This window comes from Calonectris borealis, chromosome 8 (assembly GCF_964195595.1).
Source record: "Calonectris borealis chromosome 8, bCalBor7.hap1.2, whole genome shotgun sequence".
NCBI classification, from domain to species: Eukaryota; Metazoa; Chordata; class Aves; order Procellariiformes; family Procellariidae; genus Calonectris; species Calonectris borealis.
The window spans coordinates 17,268,150-17,292,329 of NC_134319.1; the positions used below are offsets into that span (position 1 = coordinate 17,268,150).

The window sequence follows — 24,180 nt, forward strand, 5'->3', positions numbered from 1 at the left end:
GTCCACTTCATGCCCCACACAACCCGTTCCTGTCGGGCCCTGCTTTGATCCCTGTTTGTGCTGGCCAGCTCTAGGCTCCCAGCACAGCAAGGGCTGTACGCAGACGTTACGCGGCTAAACAGCTTGTCAGCGGAGGACGCCAGGTCACTTTTCCTGTAGGAAAATCACTGACAAAGTGATTTTGTCACAAAAAGTCTATAATCTGGCTCTTTTCCAAGGCAGGACGCTGGACACAATTCTAGCAGAGGACATTTTGAGCTGCATGATAACGGTCCCTCCTTAAACTTGATACCAATATGGCTGTAAGTGTGTGTGTGTAATGCAAAAAAACCCCAAAATATAACAGAAATATTTGCTACTAGCATAAGTCATATATATAAATGATAATTTTATTTTTAAAAAGTGCACACAAGCAGATCATTATGACATATCAGTATTTTTTAGGATAGATAAGCATTTGAAAAAAAAAAGAAAAGAAGAACATCAGCATTCTATACATTATAAAGAACAATGAAATACTACATTTAACAAACAGGTATTGTCTGTGTATGAAATAACTTATGTTTTCAGTTAAAAAATATATATATTATTTAAATACACATTCTAAATTACATATATTTAACTTACCTGAATGTACTACTCTTCAAAAAACATATCACAGTTCTATAAGGGTGTATCTATAAAACAATTACTTTCTCAGTCAGAATTGTTTTTTGTGTTAGCCCTGTATCAGCTGAATATTTACATGTGTTTAACCTGAGGCATGTCAGTCTTAACTCACTTCAGTGAACAGCAGCTCTTGTATTCAAGCACAGATAAATACTTAAATACCTTAACTAGAGCTGTGTCACTGTGAAAGGGTATATCAACACATTCAGAGCTTAAATTATATCTATATATAAAATACTTTCCTACTTATATTTGTGAAATTAGTATAGCATACTCCTGATCATAATGGGATGTAGGGAAAAAAGGCTGGATGGGACAGCCTTGTGGCGGCAACTATTTCACGCAGTGCAGTAGTGTGTGCTGTACTGGTGCTAAGCAGCACTGGGAAAAGACAGGAAGGGAACCTAATGCTCTCTAAATTTTTGCCTGTCTTAATAGGATAGATATCATTATCTTGGGCAACCAGATATCTACAGTAACAGAAATATAATGACTGATAAATATTGTATAATTATCAGTAATTAAAATATGCAAATTACTATGCAACCAGTCGCTGTGTGTTCTCTTCCCCCATGGGAACTGAAAGGTGATCATCTGCATTTACCATGGACTAAAAGGACGCACGCAAGATTTTACAGCACCGGACCTAACACATGGTAAATTCACAGACCAGTTTACAACTTTGTGTGTCACTACTGTCATGCAGTCTGCCTTTTCGCTTCTGTTCCATGAATAATACAATTCTTTATATCAGTAATACCAGGAAAATTTTCCATATGTGCCCAGCCAGTAGGATATACAGTAATGATTGACCTGCTTTTCCCTGCCCACAACAGAAGTTTTCCTAGGGAACAACTAACATTATAGTCCTAAGTCCTGCAAAATACTAGGAGGCATCAATAGCCTTGCCTCCAACGAGAGTTAGCCAAATATTGAAAAGTTTCTTTATTATTAAAATAAATTAAATTAAAGAATTCAGCCAAACATTGTTATGTATGAAGCTTTCAAAAACTGCACATAATTCTGGATGCTCTGGTTCTTGTTCTCTGACTTCTGTAGGCTGTTCTCCAGCTCTTTCAAACGTACTTCACGGTGCTTTTCATTCTAAAGAAAAAAAAGAAATGCGATGCAACTTAGATATAAAATACAAATCAATCAAAATAATAACATAAGACAACTAGTACCTGATTTTTATAAGCTTTATTTACCCATAAAACTTTTCAGAGGCTCCACAAAACTGAACGTTCCCAAAATCACCTCAAAATATTGAAGCTTTATTTACGTTTAGTCAGGAACAAAATGAATATGTTTGAATAGGCTTTTAATCCAAAGAAGGCCTGGGAATGTAGAAACTAACCTTCTGAATTTTTATCATGAAAGATTCCTAGCATCTTAAATCTATTATGGACTTAACACTCTCTCTCATGTTGATTTTTCAAAGAAATATTTGTTATTGATCTCTGATGCGACATGATTTTTGATGCCTATTGCTCCTTATTTAAAAAAGACGATTGACAGCAATATTACCTGCTCATTAGTTCCATACCTGATGCACACCATAAATGATTTGTTATACAAATGCTACAGATATTCAGGTATTTCCTTTTATGTCTATTACAGATTTCAGATGCTAGTTGCTTAAATTAAATTAAACTTTAAAAAATGGAATTATAGTCTTCAGATTTAAATCCAGCCTTAGAAAAAAATAATCAGGTTAGAATGAATAACTGAATAAAGTTACCTTCACAGTCCTATTTTGTTTCCAGTTTCACTACAACAACAGGAATAAGACCATTTTATCATTTTCCATAATGCATTCTCAGTTATATGCAAATGTACTTGGAATAAAAAGCAATCGAGAACAGTTCTTCTCTCAGACATATATACCTTTCACATTTATATTTTAACTGTAAGCGTAAAATGGAAACCATTTGAACATACACTTTATTTCTGACACAGAAGCATTAACAGGAAGCCAAGTGACATGAATTCTTATTATCTAGGACTAGTGATTCTCACAGTTTCTTTGCCTCTAGCCATTGGTGTGAGGATTTAAAATGGACTAACAAGCAAAGAATTATTTAGAAATTAAAATGTATTGGTAATTTGATTGAAAATAACAAATTTAAATAATTTTAAATAGAACTAGGCTCTTGAGATCCAATTCTGTTCCCATCAAACTCAGTAACTGGACTACCACTGATTTTAAAGAAAACAGAATGAGGCTTAAATATACACAGTAAAGTAACTTACAGATATCATACAAGTTGCATAAAAGTAGATTTCTTTAAAACTGATAAAAAGAACAAAAAATCCTGCCAAAAATGCAAGTGTCTCTACTTGTTTTTTTAAGTTGCAGAGAGAAATAAATTAGGATCTAATTTTAAGGATGCTCAACTGCCAGTAAAGGTATAAGTGTATAGCACCATATTCTGTAACTTTTACTTGTACCCTCTGGCAGTGACTCATTCCATATTGTTCCTTTCCCTTGTACCTTGGTATTATATCAAAGACAACCAATGCAACTCTATGATAATAAAACCCCCAACATATATATACTGTGCTGTACATTTTCAGGTTCGTTTCAAGACTCCAAGACTTTAAAATAAATGTAATCAGGGAATCTTTAACTAGATTTCATGACAAGAGTAAAAGATCGATTTGAAATGCAATATACTGCTTCTACATCACCATAAACCTCTACTACCAAAAAGCCCTGAAAGATGACTAATACCAAAACCAAACTAGGATCTCTGAACATAGGTCTTAAGGTATAGGATCTGATAAATTGGTCTTTTTGTCTTTTTCAGTTGAATTACAACACCCTCCCTGCCTCACCTCCCAAAAAAGAGAGATTATATGAATGTTTAATCTTACTACACCTCATTAGGGAAAGGAAATTAATTTCTTTCTTAATATTGAGGCAAGGATATTATGGTAATTTGCTTACTGAATATGATTAAATTTCACATCCCAATTAAAACCTGGGAGTTTTTCCTCAGACAAATGACAAGAAAATTTTCTTTATTTTCTATTTCACTATAACATAGTAAGAAATTCCTATGAAAAAATATTTGAAGTAGAATAAAACACTAGACTGATGTCTGATTTTGTATTAAGAACACTTTTGTCTTAGGGTAAATGCAGGTATTAAGTTACACTTGATATAGATAAAAGTTAATTAAAGCATACCGAATTCAGAACCATATCTCTGATGTCTTATTTGAATCTTGAATAGAGTTTGCATTTAGGTTGGCTTGATTTTAATCCTGAATGCTTCCAGAATACAGAATATTGGTTTTGAGAGTCTAGGAGAGTGATACTAAACCTTTCTAGTGTCTTCTGTATTTATTTTACATAGCTTTGTAGCTTATTAGCACTGATTACAGGACAAATCTCTAACTGTATCAAACCTTTGGTTAAAGCAAATGATTTGCCATCACTAGTCTAGTGAATTCAGATACATCTGGCACTTTATTAATAGAAAATGTGCTGAAATTTTCTGGATTAGATAAAACAATAAATCAGACTTCTTTTTTTTTGTTTGTTTTCAGAGACCATTACTTATCCAAAATACCTTCTTAGACTGTACATATCTTAGACTTCAACGTATCAAAATCTGGGCATTTAAAGGCTTGACACTTTGAAAAATCAGAATATCTCTTTTATTACTAACTACATTAGCGCAACATCAGTATATAAGCTGAAAGCTTTTCACCAATTCCAGTAAGATCAGATTCTTGTATCAACTCAGGAAAAAAAGCAGATAGCACTATGTCATTATGGAACGGTTATGCATTTATTCAAACCTAGGTATGCTTACTGAACATGATTAATCTGAGAGGGAAATTACAACCTCATACATATTTTTTTATTTTTGCCTTGCTGGGAAAACTGGATTGAATAAGAGATGTAAACTCAATATTATTCCAGTGATTTAGTAAAATAGACTGGGCATCTCTTACATCTATTAGAAATGTCAATACACAAAGTATATTGTCAAGCTGAATTAATTTGCTGTTCCCCAAAGTATGTATTAATTGTATTAAAAGTGTGTTTTTCAGTAAAAGGAACTTTATGTACACAGTGATGTGGTGAGTAATTTCTTAAGTCATAAACAGTATTATTTACTCACATGGTGAAATATGCAGAGGAGTTGTTTTTTCTCTTCTTGGCTCTCTCTCACTTCAGTTTCAAGAACCAGCATTTTTGCCTGAAGGGCTTGTTCTTTGTATGACATTTTTTCCAGTTCTTCAGCTACCTGTGATAGTAATGAGAGAGAAATTATGTATATTTACTTTCACTTAAAGCCCAAACCGAATTATTTTCTTATATCTTAGCATTAGTAGCTCTATTTCCTATTCTGTCATCTAATACTTCAGCTCTTTCCCATGCACAGAAACTAAACAAACCTGGGAAATATTCTGGCTAAATTTGAAAGAAGTTTAAATTTGGAAAAAAAAGTCATATTATTGAGAGAGAGACACTTTTGTAACTCATTTGTAAGTTTACCCAAACTTGTTACTTTTTCAAAACCAAATCAATATCCTCAGACAATATTGAGAAAATTCAGATAGATAGTTTATTTCAACATGATTAATCTGAGACAGAAATTACAACTTCGTACATATTTTCTGATTAAACTAATACAATTCACTGCAATCTAAATTCCTACATTTCCTCTTCCATTTGATTTACTGTTTGCATCCTTTCTACAAATGACAAATCTCTGCTTCATATTGAAAGTGTGCAAAGCCTTCCTCTGAAACGAGAAGGATTTCAACACCAAAGTTCTGGTGGACTACCTATTCCAAAGAAAATAAGAAAAAGGAAAGATTAAGCTTTTGTTCAGAAACTTTTTGCCGTATGTGTGGGATTTAAATATTAGGTGGTTAAAGCATTTGATTTGTCATCAAAAAAGTGATGGTGAAATTTTGGTCCACTGAACTTCATCATTAATTTCAATAGGATCCGAATTCCACAAAGAAGTTGAATTGTGCAATCCATATTTAAACACGCCGAATTCTTTTTAGTATTGCTCCCTACATGCAAAATAATCGTCCCATCTTTTATCCTGAAGCACATTTGGTTTCAATGCTATTTTTAAATAGAAGATGGCAAACAAGATTAAGAGATGTATTAAATCATCGATACCATTTTTCTCCCTTCTTCCATAGCAGATTCCAGTTGTCTGCTTAATCCATTATATTCTGCAATTTTCTCCTCAAGCTGCAATTTACTGCATAGAAGATTCTCATCTTCTTTTTTGAGCTGACAAGCAAGTTCTTCATTTTGAAATTCCATCTCTTCTAATTGCCTTTACGCAAAACAGATTAATATATTATAATTCACTATAGCAGAAAAGCGTAGGAATTAATTGCAGTCAGGTTTTTAAAAAGTTACCTTTTAAGGTCTTCATATTTCTTCTGAATGTTACAGTTTTCTTCTTCTAAGGAATGACTGCCCATGAAAGTTACACTGTCTTCCTCCTGTGAAAATGACAATTTGTTTCTACTTGAAGAGACCTATATACAGGATATTACAGAGTAAAGTAAGCTTGCCTATTAAAATCCAGTAAATAATTTGTAATTTCAGGTAAACACTATATTATATTCAAGTAAACATTATCTTGCATTTAAAACAAATAAAATACAGCCAAAGTAGCAGACTAAAACTTTGTGTGAATACTTTAAGACTGAAAACCTGCTATGTAACAAAGTGAAGTCCTAACAAAACCCATATGCTGCTTATGCAGCCTTGTGTGTTAGAAGTTGGCCAGGTCTACCTCCTTGTGAACTTTGACTCTTAAGCTTTAGATTCCAGCAAAAATAAGTTCCCTCACACTACAGTCAGAGGAAGCATAAAAATAATACCACATATATATACAATTATCACAGAAGAACAGTGTAGCACTGGCAAAGAATTTCAGAAAGTCGTGAATATCAAAAAGACAATCAAGTTCATAAAAAGAGGTATATCAGTAGCAGAAGCTGAAGAAAGCAAGAAGCCAAACTGTCTTCCCCTGTTCAGCATCCAGATTGACAAACTGTTAGGTTTTCTTTTAAATCTCGTAACAATAGCGATGAGATTATTGCCCTTGCTACCACCTATCAACAGCAGATTAGCAATAGAGGCACATCAGCAGCCTGCTGGCACCATTATTTAAGGGGCAACCTCCATCATTCACAGGACTACCCCAAGCAGTTCCATCCAGTAATTTGAGCTAATCCGGTTGATTTTGCTTATGTGAATTACAGGCTGTTCAGCTAGCAGACAGGTAGTAGCAGAAACCTCCAGCAAAGGAGCAGTAAAGACATGTCCTGGTCCAGCTGAACCCAGAAGAGGGTTTCTGCACATGGTCCAGTTACTTCAAAAGGATTTTTCCTAAATTCTGATCATGGGATCAAAGGCCAGAATCTCTAAAAGACATCACCAAGATTTAATGCTGAAATTTTACGGCTGTTCCACCAGACCAGTCATTATATTCCCAATTACTTCACTATACTTAAGAGGTTTTTTGCATTTATTCAAGAAAACATGTAGTTAGATTAAAGTTACATGTATCATTTTATATATGCACCTCAAAATTAATTGTTGCTTATGTACTTTGCTAAGCAAAGATGGATTTATGAGTTTATGAGCATTCCTGGAAGGAGTATTTAAAATGATACAAAAAAGAACAAAAATTGATGCTATTTCTTGACAAGAAATTTAAAACAAAATCAAGAGCTTTTTTTTTGTAAGCATATAAAGTCTATAGGGACACAGAGACTCACTGTGTTTCAGCTGAAGTTTTCCCACTGACACAGGAAGAAGATTAAGCCCCTTTCCCACCCTACTGATTCAAACAAACACCTTTGTCATTCGTGCTAGCTGAGTATTCTCTTCTAACACAAAAGCACATAAAAGAGAAAAGAGAACAACAAAAAACCCCAAACTTAACTCTGCCATTGAAATTGATGTCACAGACAAAAAAAGCTGAGGAATATTCATATTCAGGCTTAAGAGAAAACACAACCAGTAGTGCTAAAATACTGCTAAAAATAGAAATGATCCTATTAAAGCATATTTTTTTAATATATTTTGTCAACCAACACAATGAAATTATTAAAATTTTAAAGTTATACATCATCAACAATATAATTTATGACTATTTATCTGAGCAAATATTGTCTGGTTTATAAATTACTCACTAAACACAAAATTAATGTGGAATTAAATTATTCCACTAGATACAAACAATAATTAGACTTGCATATTTATTTCCAGGGAAGAATACTGTAACACGTCTTAGGACATGAGTATTCAAAAGGATCAAGAATATACTCACTTAAAAGATACAGAATCTAAAAGTAAATATAAGTAACTAGTCTTGTCTACATAGTGAATTCCCGTAAATACAGTTGGTGATAGTTTTATTTGAATTGCGTTATTTTTACAGAAGGAGCTTTTGATTTATGAAGCAAATAACAAAGAAAACCGCACAACTGTCACAAGGCTAATAGGAAAAAAATGTTCCAGAGACTTTCTTCCACATAATTTTCTCATTTATCTTTAAAAATTAGCATGTTCTAAGCACCTGAACCTGCAGCTCCCTAAGGGTTTTGCATTTCTGTGCATAGATCCTTTCCCAGGACACAAGCTTTTCTTGATATCCTTGCTGCTTTTCCTTAGCTGCTTTCAGCAAGTCACAAACATGTTCTAACTCCTTTAACTCAGCCTCCGTTTTGTCCCTCACCTGCATCATAGCATCACAGGAGAAAAATGTAAGTGTAAAACCATAAATTAATTGTTGTAATACTTAATGGCTTTCCATGTAAGTAATAAATCTGAATTTCTACACAAGTTGCATAATGTCACCTGTTTTATAAAATACTGACAAATTTACAAGTTCACCATTGGAGAAATTTCTGTCTCTAATTATATTTCATTAAAGACTCAGTAACGCTCACAATGAACGTTTACAAAGTTATGCAAGTGTTAGCAGTTCATCATGCAATACCCAAATTCTGATTTTATTTTTATTGCAATATATTTTGGGAGATGGCATACAGACACAGTAAGCAGCTTACAGGAAAAATTCTGACCATACAACTGTTGCAGTATTTGAAAAGAAGGCAACACCTAATGCCACCTGAAGCCACATACAACGCTGTGCAAATATTATTTAGGGGATCAGAAAATATTTTTCTCCATTCTACAACTGAATCATTGAAAAATAAAGTTAGTATAAAATAAAATGAACATTTGAGATGCTTCTCTGTGAGGACTAATTCTGTTCTGTTACACAGAACATCGCAGGCAATGCAAAACCTGTCCCTCCCTCTTCTCATTAAAAGAATATATATTTTGATGAGCAGTGGAACTGAGGAAAGTTATTTTCCTACTGATTTTGTATTGTTTTCTGATGCTTAAGAATGTGCTAACTGTGTTCCAGTATTCAGCTCCACCTGCTGAAAAACTTAAAACTCATCTCTGTATTGATTCTCCATTTTAACTGCTAGTTAAAACAAACAACTTACACTGCAAAGCAGTCTTACAGTAGGTTTGCTTCCCTATGCAACTTTCACAGCTGTTCTGTCGAGAGATCTAGTTTTAAAATCATCAATAACAAAATCACATTTTTAGAAGTCATAAAATGAATTCTTGAATTCTAACGTAGCATTACTCACCTATTTGCAATTGTGCAGTATCCAAAAAACCACCTGCTCACAAGTAAAACTTAGTAAAGCATTCAATGAATTAAAAAACAATTTTATAGATGAAAAAAGAAAGAAGAAAAAGAGCCAGTACCTTGAGACTTCTAATAAGTGGATCACAACAATGTAGTGACTGCCAATGTCCTACAGAATTGTTTGGAAACATGCTTTATTGCTGCAAAACTTACCTTATCTACTTCTAAGCATTTGTTTTCTGTTATTCTTTCGTTTTCATGTAAGATACTTTCATATCTGGATTTCAATTCTTCTACTGCTGTTTGAAATTTTTGTACCTAGCACACAGGATAGTTTTCACACACATTTTAAAGATGTTTCTTTTAAATATAGAGAAGACAATCATTAGTATAAAGCATAAAGCAAAACCTTTGATTTCTAAATAGAATCTCAGTATTTGTCATTATATGAAGTTATTTATTTTCATTATCCTACTCACTACAGCAAATACAAAAGGGTAACTAGGTAAAGAGCACTCCAATATCAACATTTCGTTTTCAACAGTGGAGTTGTGGTTGACTCCATCTGGAGTCACCCACAGCTACAGGCTAGGGAATTTCATCCCACTCACTGTTTAAGGTTCGCTGTTCCCTGGAACTACATCTCCCATCTTAAAGCTGGCAACACTTTAATTGTGGTGATGTGTTCCACAGACAAGGCACACTGGTTGTACTTAGAGTTAGTATCAAGTCTTTTCTCTTGTCAATGATTTTTAAAAAAAGCTAAGTGATAACTGTCAGTGAAATGGTATTTATACTATAGCAGAAACATATATAACTTTGAATTAATGTTCTAAAATTTCTTCCCTGTGAGTAAAGCCAAATACAAAAAAGGAATTGATAAAAAGCCCATTTTAAGTCTGATTTATATGTTTTGTTGGTATTTTCAATGTGGAGCTACCAATGTAAATAAAAAAAACTTACAACAGTACTTGAGTACTGTTTTACTGTTCTTAGGAATGTGGAATAAAGATATGACCAAGGAGAGATAAAATATCATTGGATATGCCCACTAAAGACATCAGACTCAAATTTAACTTTTTAAGTACAGTTTACTGGGTTGCCAACTTGCTTTTTAGGAAGCAAATCTTTTCCAAGCAAGTATGTAATTAGCTGTGTTGCCTTCAATGAGCTTCAATGGGGCTTCACACAATTCAGTAAGGATTACGTGTACTAGTAATAGTGTGGAGACTATTCTTGGATATGGTTTGTAATGGCACTCTCTTCTATCATCCTCAATGTTACAACAGTATTACAGTCAACATGACAACAAATCTGTTTTATTACAAATGAAACCTTTATCATTTCCTCAAAACTGCTTAAAAATTTAAAACCCATACTTGAACATTTTTCAAATATGCTAGTCACCTGATTTTTATACTGTTCAACAAGGTTTTCCTGCACCTTTGCCTTTTCTTGCAGATTTAGCAGTTCATTTTCAACAGAAACAGTACTGGTTTCCAATGTAGCAAGGGAAGCCTTGATTAAAACATGGAAAATATAAAAATTTTAAGACTGTTATTAAAATAACACAATCTACAATATGATATTACTAGCAAGTGACCTGCAGACATTAAAAAGAGTGACGCAATTATTTATCCTGTCAAACAAAAATGATAGCCCACAGTGCATTTGTCCGCTCATCAGAATATTTACTTTGGAGGATAAATGCAATACAAAACCTGTAAACCCTTTAAAATATTGAAATTAATAATTGAGCTAAACTCAGTTCTTTAATTTGAAAGAAAATTTTTACAAACATAAAATAACAATTTCCAATTAAGTAATTTTGTAGCTACTGACAGTAAAATAAATGGCATCCTGGTTAAGCAGATAGATGATTAGACAATCCTGTTCCTAGATTTGCCATAGATTCCCACTGACAAATTTTCAATGTCTCATTTTCACGTACTGTAAAAAATGGATGGCAAAATTTGTTCTACAGGTTTGGGATCTCTAGACAGAAGGCCAAAAGGGAAGTAAAATGGTTACTTTATTAATGTGTCAGAAATGCAGAGCCATTCAACAATGATTTAAAATAATCTCACCTTTAACTTTTCATTTTCAAGGTAAATCTTTTCATTTTCAGAGTGAACAGAATTTAGCTTTCTCAGAATTTCCTCATCTGAGTTTCTTCTCCATTCCTCCTTTCTTTTCAGGTCTTCCAAAAGGCTCGTGATCTGCCTTGTTAGATAGGTAAGAACATCTATATCATATATAATTCTTCCAAAACTCTCACTATGCAAATTAAATTGTACCTTAATACATACTCCTTCATTGTTCTTATTTTATTAAAAGAAAAAAAAAAATTTGGGAGAACACATTTAAGCATCCCAAGAAAGCAGTATCTATTGAAATAAGAAACTTTCCAGAAGAGATGTGGTCTACCAAAGAAGTGGTCCTAGCTCAGTTATAAATAAATTAATTACCTAGAACACCCAAGCATACTTCCAAGACAACTATGTATACATATACTGTACAAAATGGAATTATATTGAATTTATAAGGTCCATCAGATAATGTCCTACTAAGAACATTCCATAGCTAGTTTAGGAATGGTACTTTCCATTATTAAAAGCAACAAATTGTGCTATATGCCTCACCATTTGCTTTTCATGTTAATGAAGTTAAACAATGAAATTTGTTTTGCTGTTTAGTTAGTCATACACTGCCTAACAAGACCAAGTCTTGTTAGAATGGTACATTTCAAGCAAAGACTTATATTTTCAGCTAAAATAAAACCAGCAAAAAACAGCTGGAAGCAGAAAGAGTATTTCAGGGAAGTATCATAGATGTTTCCCTTTTCTTATTCTTTCCTAGATGCCTCCTCATATACACTTGACCAATAGTGGGCTAGACAGATTTCTGGATTGATGTCATGTACCTGTACTCCTGTTAAATTTTAAAATATGCTGAAAATATTTTCAGAAATGTCAGATTTTCTGAAACAAAACCAAAAGAGTCAAGCCAATTTAATTTGAGCTGTTACGTATTTGAGCATGAATCAAGTTCTATGTAAAATAAACATTCTGTCTTGGACCTAGCATAAAGACACCTACCAGTTCCTTTTGCTTGTTTGAATTATAGTCCATATTTCTACCAACAGAAAAGATAAAAGGATACTTGTCACTGTCTGCCACAGAAAATGGCATATCCTTCATGTACATTAAGATTTGACTGCATAGTTTGAATAAGGTTGGACAATTTTGTGTTGCTTTTCCTTATAAGAATAAACTGTTCAAACACACATCTGAGAGGAACTCTTCTCTATCCTCTAGCAAGGTGAGACATTAGTGGAACTGAAATAATTTTGCTGTCATTACTCTAAAGTAGAAACCAGAAGCCTAAGTAAGAACCTCCTTCTATACTGCAGTAGACACAAGAGTTAACACTCAAGCTGTTTAATCAGTTACTAAATAAATGGTTCTGAGGAAGCAGCATAGTGGCTACTAGCAAGTTGAGGCTAATCCGAAGTATGCAGGGGAAAGAACGTGTTCCTTACTTGCATGGGGGAATGAAGTTTTAAAAAAAGTTGTGAAATGCAGCAGCGAGAAGGCTACAAGTCTTAATTTTTTTCTAGCTTCCAACTTTTAAATTCTGGTCAGAAGTTTAAAATACGAATATATAAACTTGTTTACATTGTCAACCTGAGCACTACACTACTAAATATCAAGACTGTGTGACTACAGAAACAAAAAAAATAGATCAACAGTTTAACTTACTTCTTAAGATCTTCTGTTTGAATTTCTAACATTGTCTTTCCTTCAACCATTCTATCATGCTCATTTTTCCAGACATCGGAAGCTGACAGTATCTCAGACAGTTTGACTTCCTAGAGAACAGAGGAATCACAAATTACGTAATAAAAGAATGCCACTGAAGAATACCATCTAGTTCTGCAAAATTTTCTAAACACAAGAGCTATTTAATATAAGATTAGATCTTATATCAGATCTCTCTAGTACAAAGCAATGTAAATTTTTTCTTGTCTCAAAAGAAAATAAACAAAATTACACACATTTTAAAAACTTAAGGTCTAAGTACAGACTTACATTCAAGGCAGAGACACAGTTAAACACTGGCACTGTATGTCAACTGTAGAATACAACAATATTTCAAAATTTAAGATGAAAATATTTTCTTACAACAAAAATATTTGTCCCCAATACATCTCTACTACATATAAATTATATAAATTAATACAAAAATAAAATTCTGCCAAAACATTTTAAGAATAAAAAATAATAGCTAGGTAAGAAATGCAAAGAAGTATAGATAATTAACCAACACATGCTATCTTGAAAGTACACCAGGTCTTCAACGGAGAAAGAAAACAACAGTGTGACTACAAAACACCAAAAGTTCAGGAGTTAGCTGCCATCCCTCTATACTGCTAAGCGTACTTAAAGATCCACTACTGTCTTCTCACAAAGATCAAAGAAAACAAAAAAACATTATTAACTATCTCCTAGTATACTAACTGGAAAAAATATATCTTTAATACTGACATATCCAAAATGATGGCAACACATCTAAGAGTATGAAAACATACTCTTATTAGGAAATCTAAATAAGGCCACAAAGATCTTGGCACAGTTCTGATCCACCTTTTGGTTACACACTGTAGGGATATGTGGGGCAAGAATATAAAGAACAATTTGGATTAAGGAAGTTTTGTACATGGATTTTGAAAAGGTTCAGAGCAAGCAGCTTAGAAACAGAAAGCTAAGTATCCACATGAGATGTCATACACTGATAAATAAAGAAAACAAAGACTTCAAACCCCAATCATGGATTCTCAGTTAGTATACTGGACTTCTGAGATTAGTCTTTGTATATTCACAAAGGTCTAACAGGAAGATCAGGAAAGGTGTAACTGAAAGGTAATCAGACCCCTCTTACTACAGTTTGAAGTGTACAACCTCATGGCTTAAGACATTCACTAAATTTTAACAAAACAAAGGCAGTAAATGTAGTAACAGTTTGCATGTCACTTATAGCAAACTTTTCCTTAACTAAGGAGCAAAAAAATAAAAGAGATACAAACACAGCATGACCAACTAGCTTCTCCTATTTTCCACAGGTGAAAGTCTCCCAATTGTTCAGTTTAAAAGAATACAGCACAACATTGCTCACAGCATAGTCACTCACACGTTCTCTTATTCTGGAGGTTAAATTTTCCACAGTTGCTTCAAAATGTTCAGCTCTTTGCTTCTGGGACCTGATTGCTTTTTTCAGAGCAGTCTTCTTTTGCTCACTTGTTTCCTTTAAGGCTAATATCTGATGTTTGTATTCACCAACTTGTAGTTTCCACTCTGCTATTTTCTTTTCTAGAGTCTGCAGTATAATTAAACATAAACTCTTTTCAAATTCTATACCTTACAGACCATTTTATGACATAACATAACCAGGAATAGCAACTACATTTATAATCTGTTTCCATGATGCCTTTGTATCTCAAATCTTGTGGTTGATACAAAGAGCTAGCCAACGTATGTACAGCAGTAGGCAAGAGAAAATACATGTTGGGAAACTCATTACAAATAAATCAAGAGAAGAGGCTGAAGAGGTGCAGAAGCAGGCAGGAGTAGGGGGAAAGACAGCAATCTAATCATTGCTGTGTGCTCTTGGAAATGAATGCAGAATTTCAACGCAGAGGGAATGGCATGGCAGTTAAACCCATTTATGAGGAGGAAAATAAAAGTGGTTTCATCATCCCTAGTGACTGATTTCTGTAAAGAATATCACCTTAATGATGATACTAGTGATATTCACTGATATAGTAGTAGTCTGTGCTCTGAATCTATAGCGAGCACACACATAACGAGGGCTGGAGATCAGTATAACTGTATACAAAATTTGAGTATGAAAGTTAAGATCTTGGATTTGGGTTTTTTAAGTCAAGAAGCTCGGAAAGGCGAGGGTCTTTTCTTGAATATATGTATTACAATACGGTCTGTGATTAGAAGACAATATACTATTTTCCTGCAAGGTCTCTGACTTTTTCCTATGCATATAATGGCCCCACTCTATGAACGAAACAGAGTTGTTTAGTGAAGAAACTATTTTTTACAGAAAGTTATATTTTGTGTTCAATGGATAGTGAAGCAGAAAATGCAAAAAGAAAAGATTAAGCGCTGCCTTGCCCACAGCAGACAATTGTTTAAAGATAATTAAAACAGGCTATGATAAAGCTTAAACCACAGTGGTAAATCACACATTGTAAGGACAACAAATAACTATAATTTCCTGAGTGCTTGATTTTGCAGCACTCAGGAAATACAATACATTTACATTAAATGTATTTGTATTTAAAGACATGGAAAAATACATTTGCATTACATGTATTTTTAATGCATTTAATTGTATTATCAAATGTGTACAATGCAATCGAGATGAGAGCTGGGTTCTACAACTGTCATTATATTATCTTTTCCATTGCTGTTAGTATTTCTGACTAACTAGATTTTTACATCACTCTGATGAAGGCAGTGTAATGATCCCACCCAATCCAGGAAGCTGACCTCTCTAACCTCCTAACTTTTGTATTTTTCACCTACATATCACTTGTTATTTAAATATGAATGGAAAAAGAGACCAGATACGAAACCACTACATGATGACATACAGTAAAAGCAATACCAGACTCTGCTTCAAGAAGAATCTCAGCTGCAATTATTTTTAAGGTGCTACAGCTTATCAAAAACATGACCAAGCTACCAGTAGACAACTACTTTCATAAAGACAAGTGCAAGTTCCACTCATATCACTTATTATTCTTCTGCCAAACTACAGCAATGTAAGTAAGCTAGCAGTGTAAATAAATTTGTCTCAAGTCACTGATAAATATCCTAATTGTAAGAATGATTAATGCATTTGTTTCTTACATTTGAGTCCAGGTCTGACACTTAACTTAATTATGTTCTACATGAATAAAGATCAGAATGACATACCATTTACCTACTGACTACATTAATGTGCCAGCCATTTTCAAGATACTATTTGCCAGTTGCTATAAAACATGCATATTATGCATATGAGAGGATATTTGTCAGTATAGGTCCTGCTAACAGCCCCAAAACTTATCCATAATCATTGCAAAATGTGTGTGATTTTCCAGGTGAAAGGTGGTCTCAGGTACTGGGACCCACCAAAAAGCAAAATACTACTTCAAAAAATGAAATTATAAAAACACCTAAATATGCAGGAAGCAGTTTTCATGCTTAGATGCTTATAGGGCATTTCATAAACAAAGATGTGACCTGGGGGGGGCAATGGGAGAATACCTTCAATAAACAGAGCAAATAGAAAATCTGAGTCTATGTATGGACTTCTTTAACTATTGGTATAAGTAAAGAACTGTTATCCCCTGTTATAACCGCAGGAGGTCACAATCACACTAAAAATAAGTGCTTTGGGCATTATTCAGTGACTGAGGTAAATTTAAATTGAAAATTAATTTCATAAGGGTAATGCTAAGCTGTGGCAAGCTTTTGTCCAGATATTAAGAAAATCATCACAAGGATTTAAGCTAGTGACTGACTTCAGCACTTTTTGAAGAGCAAACAAACAAAACTTTTAAATAAAGATTGAATGCAAATACAGTTGTATATTAAGTTACTTTACCAACGTATCACTTAATGAAAATGTTGTTGGAATTCTAGTAATTGTACTAGGTAGAACAATAAAGCAATTTTTATTCAGAAGAAAACATGAGGTATTTATACATAGACATACATGACTTTTTTTGAAATGGAGTTGCTAAGGGTTCCTTAACAACTTCAAATGATACAATTCATAGGGGATGTATGCTACTAAAAAAAGTCTGGAAATTAGAAATACATTATTTTTCAGCCAATGTTTTCTCATTCACGCCTATGTTCTTGACAAGTTTCAAATACTAAAATCTGAGGCCATATACAGCTCCAGCCTCCAATACATGACCTCTTCCTTGCCTTATTCTAAAGCCAGTAACTGCTGCAAATGCCCAAATTTACCTCTTGCTTTTTAGAACAGAAAATAGAAATCATTTCACCTACCTTAAACAAAGTGAGGTTAGGCATTAGTCTTAAGTGTTTCTCTTTCAGTCAGTATTAAGAGGCTAATTGATTCCTTCACCCTTATCTTACAACAGAAACTCACCCAGGGGACTTGCCCATCTCTTTCTATTGACTATATGGAGACTGCCTCAGGATCGGTATCTACCTTCTAGATAGAAGCATTTGCACTCACCTAACTGTGCTATATGTGCTTAACTTCTCTTCAGCAGAACTGCTAGTATGCACAAGTTGAGAAAAGAATTAAAAAAAAAACAACCTTGCAATTAAGATACTGTGATCAGGCACACTGTCCAAAATATAAATGCTAATGATTTTTATCGTTTGGGATTTTTCTTTTACCAGGAGTTTGATTTCAAGTGATACTTTAAGATTTAACTCTCACATCTGAGTTAAACTGTAACCACAATAAGGCTTTGCTAATTTTTTCAAATAAACTGAAACACAAGTAAAAATATATTGACCTGTATTTTCACTTTTAATTCATCATTTTCCACTTCTTTTCTTTGAATCTGACATTGCAGGTGAGCTTGTACTGCCTTTACTGATGTTGACAGGTGGTCTTCTTTCTGTACATTGACCTAATACAGAGAAATAAACACAGATCTGTTGGTCTATGGAGATATGCTTATGATGCTATCTATATTCTTTCTACTTTGCCTTACAGTTTCTAACTGATATTTGAATGTCCTCAAAAGCTGGAAAAGACAAAACATGCTCTACAAATACATTCACAAGAAGTAACTTGTTACTAATGTTATTAATGTTAAACAGAAATCACAGACTTGAAAGAATGTATGTATAATTGATGCCTCAAATTTAATCTGACTCTTTAACTAGTACAAACAAGGCCTGCAGCCAAGTGATACGTTCTCTTGGTTAAGCAAAGAAAAATTCTTAAAGAAGAACCACGGCTCTCAATAAACCCCAAGGAGATACAAAAATCAAAATACACCATTGCCCCTGAAAGATTTAACTCAGTTTACTCTGTCCCTCACTAACACTGAACCACGCTGCATTGCATACATATAAAGTGCACTTTAGGTATACAAGTACTGTAACACAGATTGCTAAAGTACCAGTAAAATAATTCTGAAACTTTTGCGGTACCTTCTTATACAGGACAGACAATTCTTCTCTTCCTCTGCTGGCTTCTGCACTGAGCCCCTTCCTTTGGTTCAGACAACGAATGAGGTCTTGTCAGCCTTTGATGGTATTAGCTCTGCTGTCAGTACTATCTTTCCCTATTCATTGAACTCAAAGACCCATGGAAACCAACTGTGAACAGTATCTGTTTAGTTTACTCTGTATCACTTCATTATAAGTATTTTTTTCCAGAACTATTGCAAATCCATAAATGAGAAGCCAAAAGCCATTAGTCTAGATGTATGCCCCTCCCTGAACTGTGGGACATTAGTGTTAAGGCTAACCTGTATCCTTAATAGGTATGGATACAGTCTTAATGGTTTTAAGATATTTCTGCAGGAAACATCTTTCAGGATTTTGGTTTTTTTTCATAGATCTTTGAAATAATTGCTTTTCTCAAATTTAAAATTTGTAAATTTTAAATCTAGTCCATTGGGAGAAAATATTCATTCCAACAGAACTGGTCACTCACTTTTTCAAGCTGAAGCCTGGATGAAAGTTCTTTAACATGCTTCTCCCTTTCAAATATTTTTCTCCTGAGATTCTTCATGGAAAAAAATTAACAAAGAAATTATTTTAATGTCTGTACACAGCAATGCAACAGCAATGCACACTGATGAACATTTCAGACGTAAAACTAAGATTCCATTTTGTGATTGTAAACCACAAATACTCCCACCTTACCACTGTGGGAGTGGGACTTGAAATTGTATGATACCGTGACATAGCCATTTTCAGATGTACAACGTAGAACAAAAAGAGACAGAAAATTTAATTTACTTACAGTATTTTGGGTTTCGTTTTCACTTAACTTCTGCATCAAAATGTCAATGTTTTTACTGTTTAACTGCAAGACAGAAGCAGGAAACATTAAAAAATTACTTCTGATGATAATTGATTTAGCATTTTTTCAACAGTTTTGAATGTGGTACATATAATTTGCTACATTTTCAAATTTGGTACATATAAATATAAAAACTCACATACTCACGAGCTACTTAGAATTGGTGGTTTAAACCCTAAGGATTCAATTTATTTTGTGCATAGAACTTCATAGCTGAGGAAAACAAACCAGGGTCATTGCATATGCCAATTTCTTTCTTTATTTTAACTAAAAGGGCTCTAAATACCATAAATACTTAAGTGTTATTTAAACACGCAGTCAAATAGTAAAAGCATTTGTACAACTCATAATGTTTTAAAAACTAATATTAAGTATTGAAGCCTTTCAGAACTTCAGTTAGATATGAGAATTTGAAGGCTGAACCAGAAAGCATAGGCTGGGAGATCACAAAAATCAACCTACATTAACTGTTACTACAAATCCAAAAGAATTTATGTGCCTATAATATTGCCAAGTAAATTTCTCATTTTAAAATGTCCGATTTTGGGGGTGGGGTAACTTTCCATTTAAAAAAAATAGACTTGTGGGACTTTTAGATTGTAAATCCTAAACATTTTAATTTCACTAGTGAGAAGATAAACCCACTGCCTCAGAGTGGAAACTTTGGCATCAAAAGTTTTACTACAATCCCTTACAAAGCAGTCATCTTATCCTGGCCTGCGTATAATTCCTCAGAATATTCTGTAATCTTGATCCCATATTTATCTGTAAAGTCAATACATGGACCCCAATTCTGCATCCAGGTTTCCACCTCTGCATGCATCGCAAACTTATAAACTTTGTATTCAGTAGTAGTCCTATCCTTTCCTGACTACACTGAGTCAGATTTGCTATCAGCAAATAACTAATATATAACAGGAATGGTGTTTTGTGACCCCACAGTAATTTATCAGCAAAAATAAAAGTGCTTAGAAGACTTCACAGAATTGAGAAGTGACCGGAAACCTTAATTACTCATACCATCTTTCCATTCTCAGGAAATCGTAACCGTAGTTAGTTCTCTATGAACTTTCTCTCTAATGATCAACAAAAAGCCTCATGCTGTAAGACAGCTAGCATTGTCTATGAAAACCTGAAAATCAAGAATATTATCTTTAAAATTAAAAAAAAAAGTTTAGAATGAACGCCCATCTCTATTAGCTTGTGTCGTGGTTTAACCTGGCAGGCAGCTAAACACCATACAGCCGTTCGCTCGCTCTTCTCGCAGGGGGATGGGGGAGAGAATTGGAAAAAAGGTAAAACTCGTGGGTAGTGATAAAGACAATTTAATAGGACAGAAAAGGAAGGGAAAATAATAATAATGATAACAAAAATATACAAAACAAGTGATGCACAATGCCATTGCTCACCACCCGCTGACCGATGCCCAGCCAGTTCCCGAGCAGCGGCCACGCCCTCCCGGCCAATCCCCCCCCAGTTTTTGTTCAGCATGACGTCATATGGTATGGAATATCCCTTTGGCAAGTTTGGGTCAGCTGTCCTGGCTGTGTCCCCTCCCAGCTTCTTGTGCACCTCCAGCTCCCTCGCTGGCAGGGCAGTATGAGAAGCTGAAAAGTCCTTGACTTAGTTGCTCAGCAACAACTAAAACATCAGTGCGTTATCAACATTATCCTCATCCTAAATCCAAAACACAGCACTATACCAGCTACTAGGAAGAAAATTAACTCTATCCCAGACGAAACCAAGACAGCTTGCAAGAACAAAAGGTTAGCTTTATGACTTCTGAAAGCTAAGAAAGTCAGCAATGCCAAATCACATTTAATTTTAAAAGAAATCTACATTCTTCACTCCATCAGGTTTTTGTGCCAGTTCCATCTGACACTACTGTTAAACAGGAATTCATTGTGATCCACCTCCTGTTTTAACATACATAGCCCACCAAATTCCTTCCAACGTTGCAGGAACTTTCTAGTGCCCAGGACATAAATCTGAGTGCACAGGACAAAAAAATCTTCTCAATACGTCTATTGAAGAAGATAGTAAGACTAAATGTTAGTTTAAGATTTGCGTAAGAAACATACATTTTCATTGGTTCTATGTTTATGCCTTACATATTTTCTCACTTGGTGTTCTAGACAGTCAGATTCTTTGCTTAGATCAGTAAAGTATTTTCCATTTTGGATGGCTTTTGTAGTTGTATGATAATCCTTTTTATACGGCTGAATCAGTGAACAGAGTTTTCCTACTGCTCCAGGTGGCACATACGTTTTTCCCTGAAATAGCATTCATAATTATGTTACATTTAGTATCACTCACAGTTAGGGCACTGGTCTTGCTAATTCAAGGATATCAACATAAAACAAGTCGGCTCTTCAGGAAAATCGTTTAGGAGAAATTTTAAAGATCAAAGAAATCTCTCATTTATGACTTCCAACAAGGGTAAAAGCCTGTGATATCACAGGATGTACCCTCAAGTCGCTCACAGAACACACCTTTACCTTTGCCTAACCTACAAGGCAAAGGTAAACAGTTTACCTCCAGTGAAAGTGGAGGCCAAGTCCTGCTCAGACACCGATATTGTGTTTCACAGCAGAGTTCTTCCAATTTGGAAGCAGCAATGGTTTTCTCTTTTTCCAGTTTAGAAAAGTTCCTCACCTTGCAGGGCTGCACAGGAAGATGATGCTGCCCGTGTCACAGCAAGTCCAGAGCCAAGTATCAGTGCCTACTACCTAAAAGCATCCCATTCCCCCTGCTTCCTTGTCAAGCACCAGGAACCTGCTGTCACCCTCACCTCTTCTCCAAACACCTCCCTCTTGCCTCTACCCTCACACTCCAGCATGACTGATGCCCTCTCCAAGCACAAAGTTATCTGTTTACTCCACTCAGTGCTCCACTGACTACTCATTATTTTTCAGAAGTGGGCTGTCTCTTGCCTTCTCCACCTACCAGGACCCATTTCTCCTGCTTTCAGCCCGTGCCAGGTGCACCTCCACCAAAAGGATTTGTCAGACTAAGAGTTTATATTCTTACATCCGTATCTCCTTAGCATAATTAAGAAAACGAGTAACAGAATTTGGGAAGTTCCCAAGTAAAAGAATCACTTCCTCGCAGAATCAGAATGTAGACTGCTCTGCTTCCAACTGTTGCCATAAGGCAAATAACTACATTCCAAATGCCTAATGTTTTTTATTTTATATATATATTTATGTGTCTTGTTTTATTACAGGCTTACATTTCCTGGCAGACTTCAACTTGTGTAACACAGTACAGGTCTCTATAGCTTTTTCTTCGTTATATAACCAAAAGTAAGTTATTGAATTTAATTACTTCCAGTGAAAACAGCATCTTGGAAGATTAAACATCATGTTTCATTTATCCTAGTCCATCTATGTAAGCAGAAAAGAACAAATAAGAATTTTTCAGTAATTTCAGTATACCATTTTTATGTCCAGCACTCTCTACTACCCATTTTTTGAATTATCACCTACTTCCCATCTGTAGCTAGGAAGTATGTTTTGAAATATCTGATTTTAATCTTGTTAACAAAGTAAATAGAAAGAAAAAATAAAGCTTAACAGGAACAGAATGAACTTGCCTCAGAAGCATGAGGAAGAAGCAGCTTTTCCTGAAGATCAGTGTCCAATAAAGCAGCAGTACAGTTATGTACAGGTAAAGACGAAATGTCTTTAGACGGTAAAGATGATGACGACATTTTGTTTTAACGCTGTATAATGAGAAAGTATATGTTAACATATATCGGTGTTCTATGACTCAGTAACTGAAACATTACCAGCATCTCAGGTCATTCCCACTAGAAAATACAGTGTAGCAGACCAAGTAAACCCCAGTCTCATCAGAGATTTACCACAATTAATGCAACACATACTCCTACCTTGTAATCACTTAAGCAGCACTGAATTCACACATTTGGTGCACAGAAATCAAACCCCTAAACAGCAGAAAACTGAATGCAGACGAAGGACGGGGTAAAGCTCGCAGCTGCCACTTCCCACTTCCGCACTCCCCAGCCCAGAGGGTGAGGAGCAGGGGCGCAGCCACCCAACAGTGGCCGTCACCCCCGGCCCTGCCTCGGGCCCTGTCCTCTCTCCCTTCTCCCCTCGCCAAGCGCCCCAGCGCCCGCCTGCCTGCGGCTCCTGCCCTGAGGGGTCCCGCGGGGCAGCGCCCCCCTCCGCGCCCCCCTCCCGCGGGGCAGCGCCCCCTCAGGCCCCCTCTCCCGCGGGGCAGCGCCCGCTCCCCAGCGTCGCCGCCTGCGCCCACCGCCCCCTCACCGCCGCCGCCGCCGCCACCGCTGCCCGCCGGGAGCCGTTACCGGGGCAACGAGCCGTTGCCGCGGCCTGCTCCTCTAGTGGCGGCCGGGAGGCGGCGGCGCCCCCCACCGCCCGCCTTGACCCAGGGGCCGGGACCCGCCCTGGCCTGCGGCGCAGCGGGTGCAGACGCCCCCCGGGCGGACCCGCCCCCCGGACGGGACCGGTGCGGCCCGCGGCGGCCCGGGGAGACGGGGGCATGGGAGGCAGCTGTGCGCGCCGGTGCGGCCTCTGCAGCGCAGCCTGGGCCGGGCAGCTCCGCGGGCCTGGAGAAGCAGCATCGCCCCCTTCGCCGAAGGGAAGAGGTTCAGGCGGGAAGGGTTCAGAGGCGGTTCAAGAAGGGGCTGCATGTTACCAGCCGTGACGGGGTAGACGGGGTGCAGACGGGGTGGTCGTGCGCACCCGGGAGGTTATTTTCAGAGCAAG

General features: G+C 35.8%; 1 protein-coding gene across 1 annotated transcript; it reads right to left on the minus strand.

The window, feature by feature from the left end:
- Window positions 1-374: 374 nt before the first annotated feature.
- On the minus strand, window positions 375-23,811 carry ODF2L (outer dense fiber of sperm tails 2 like). The gene is made up of 14 exons (XM_075156205.1): window positions 23,719-23,811; window positions 23,025-23,153; window positions 19,370-19,432; window positions 19,058-19,129; window positions 17,904-18,020; window positions 14,534-14,719; window positions 13,105-13,214; window positions 11,431-11,566; window positions 10,751-10,861; window positions 9,557-9,661; window positions 6,073-6,158; window positions 5,824-5,986; window positions 4,805-4,930; window positions 375-1,773 (listed from the first exon to the last, which is right to left on the minus strand). Exons 2-14 carry the CDS (start codon window positions 23,139-23,141, stop codon window positions 1,645-1,647), a joined length of 1,521 nt encoding a protein of 506 aa, XP_075012306.1. The 5' UTR covers window positions 23,142-23,153; window positions 23,719-23,811; the 3' UTR covers window positions 375-1,644.
- Window positions 23,812-24,180: the final 369 nt, after the last annotated feature.

Coding starts and splice junctions, on each gene's coding strand:
- ODF2L (XM_075156205.1), bottom strand. CDS start 23,141: ATGTCGTCATCATCTTTACCGTCTAAAGACATTTCGTCTTTACCTGTA. Junction 14,720..17,903: donor AATTAAAAGTGAAAATACAG/GTCAATATATTT, acceptor ATTATACTGCAG/ACTCTAGAAAAGAAAATAGC. Junction 4,931..5,823: donor TGGAAGAAGGGAGAAAAATG/GTATCGATGATT, acceptor TTACTATCACAG/GTAGCTGAAGAACTGGAAAA.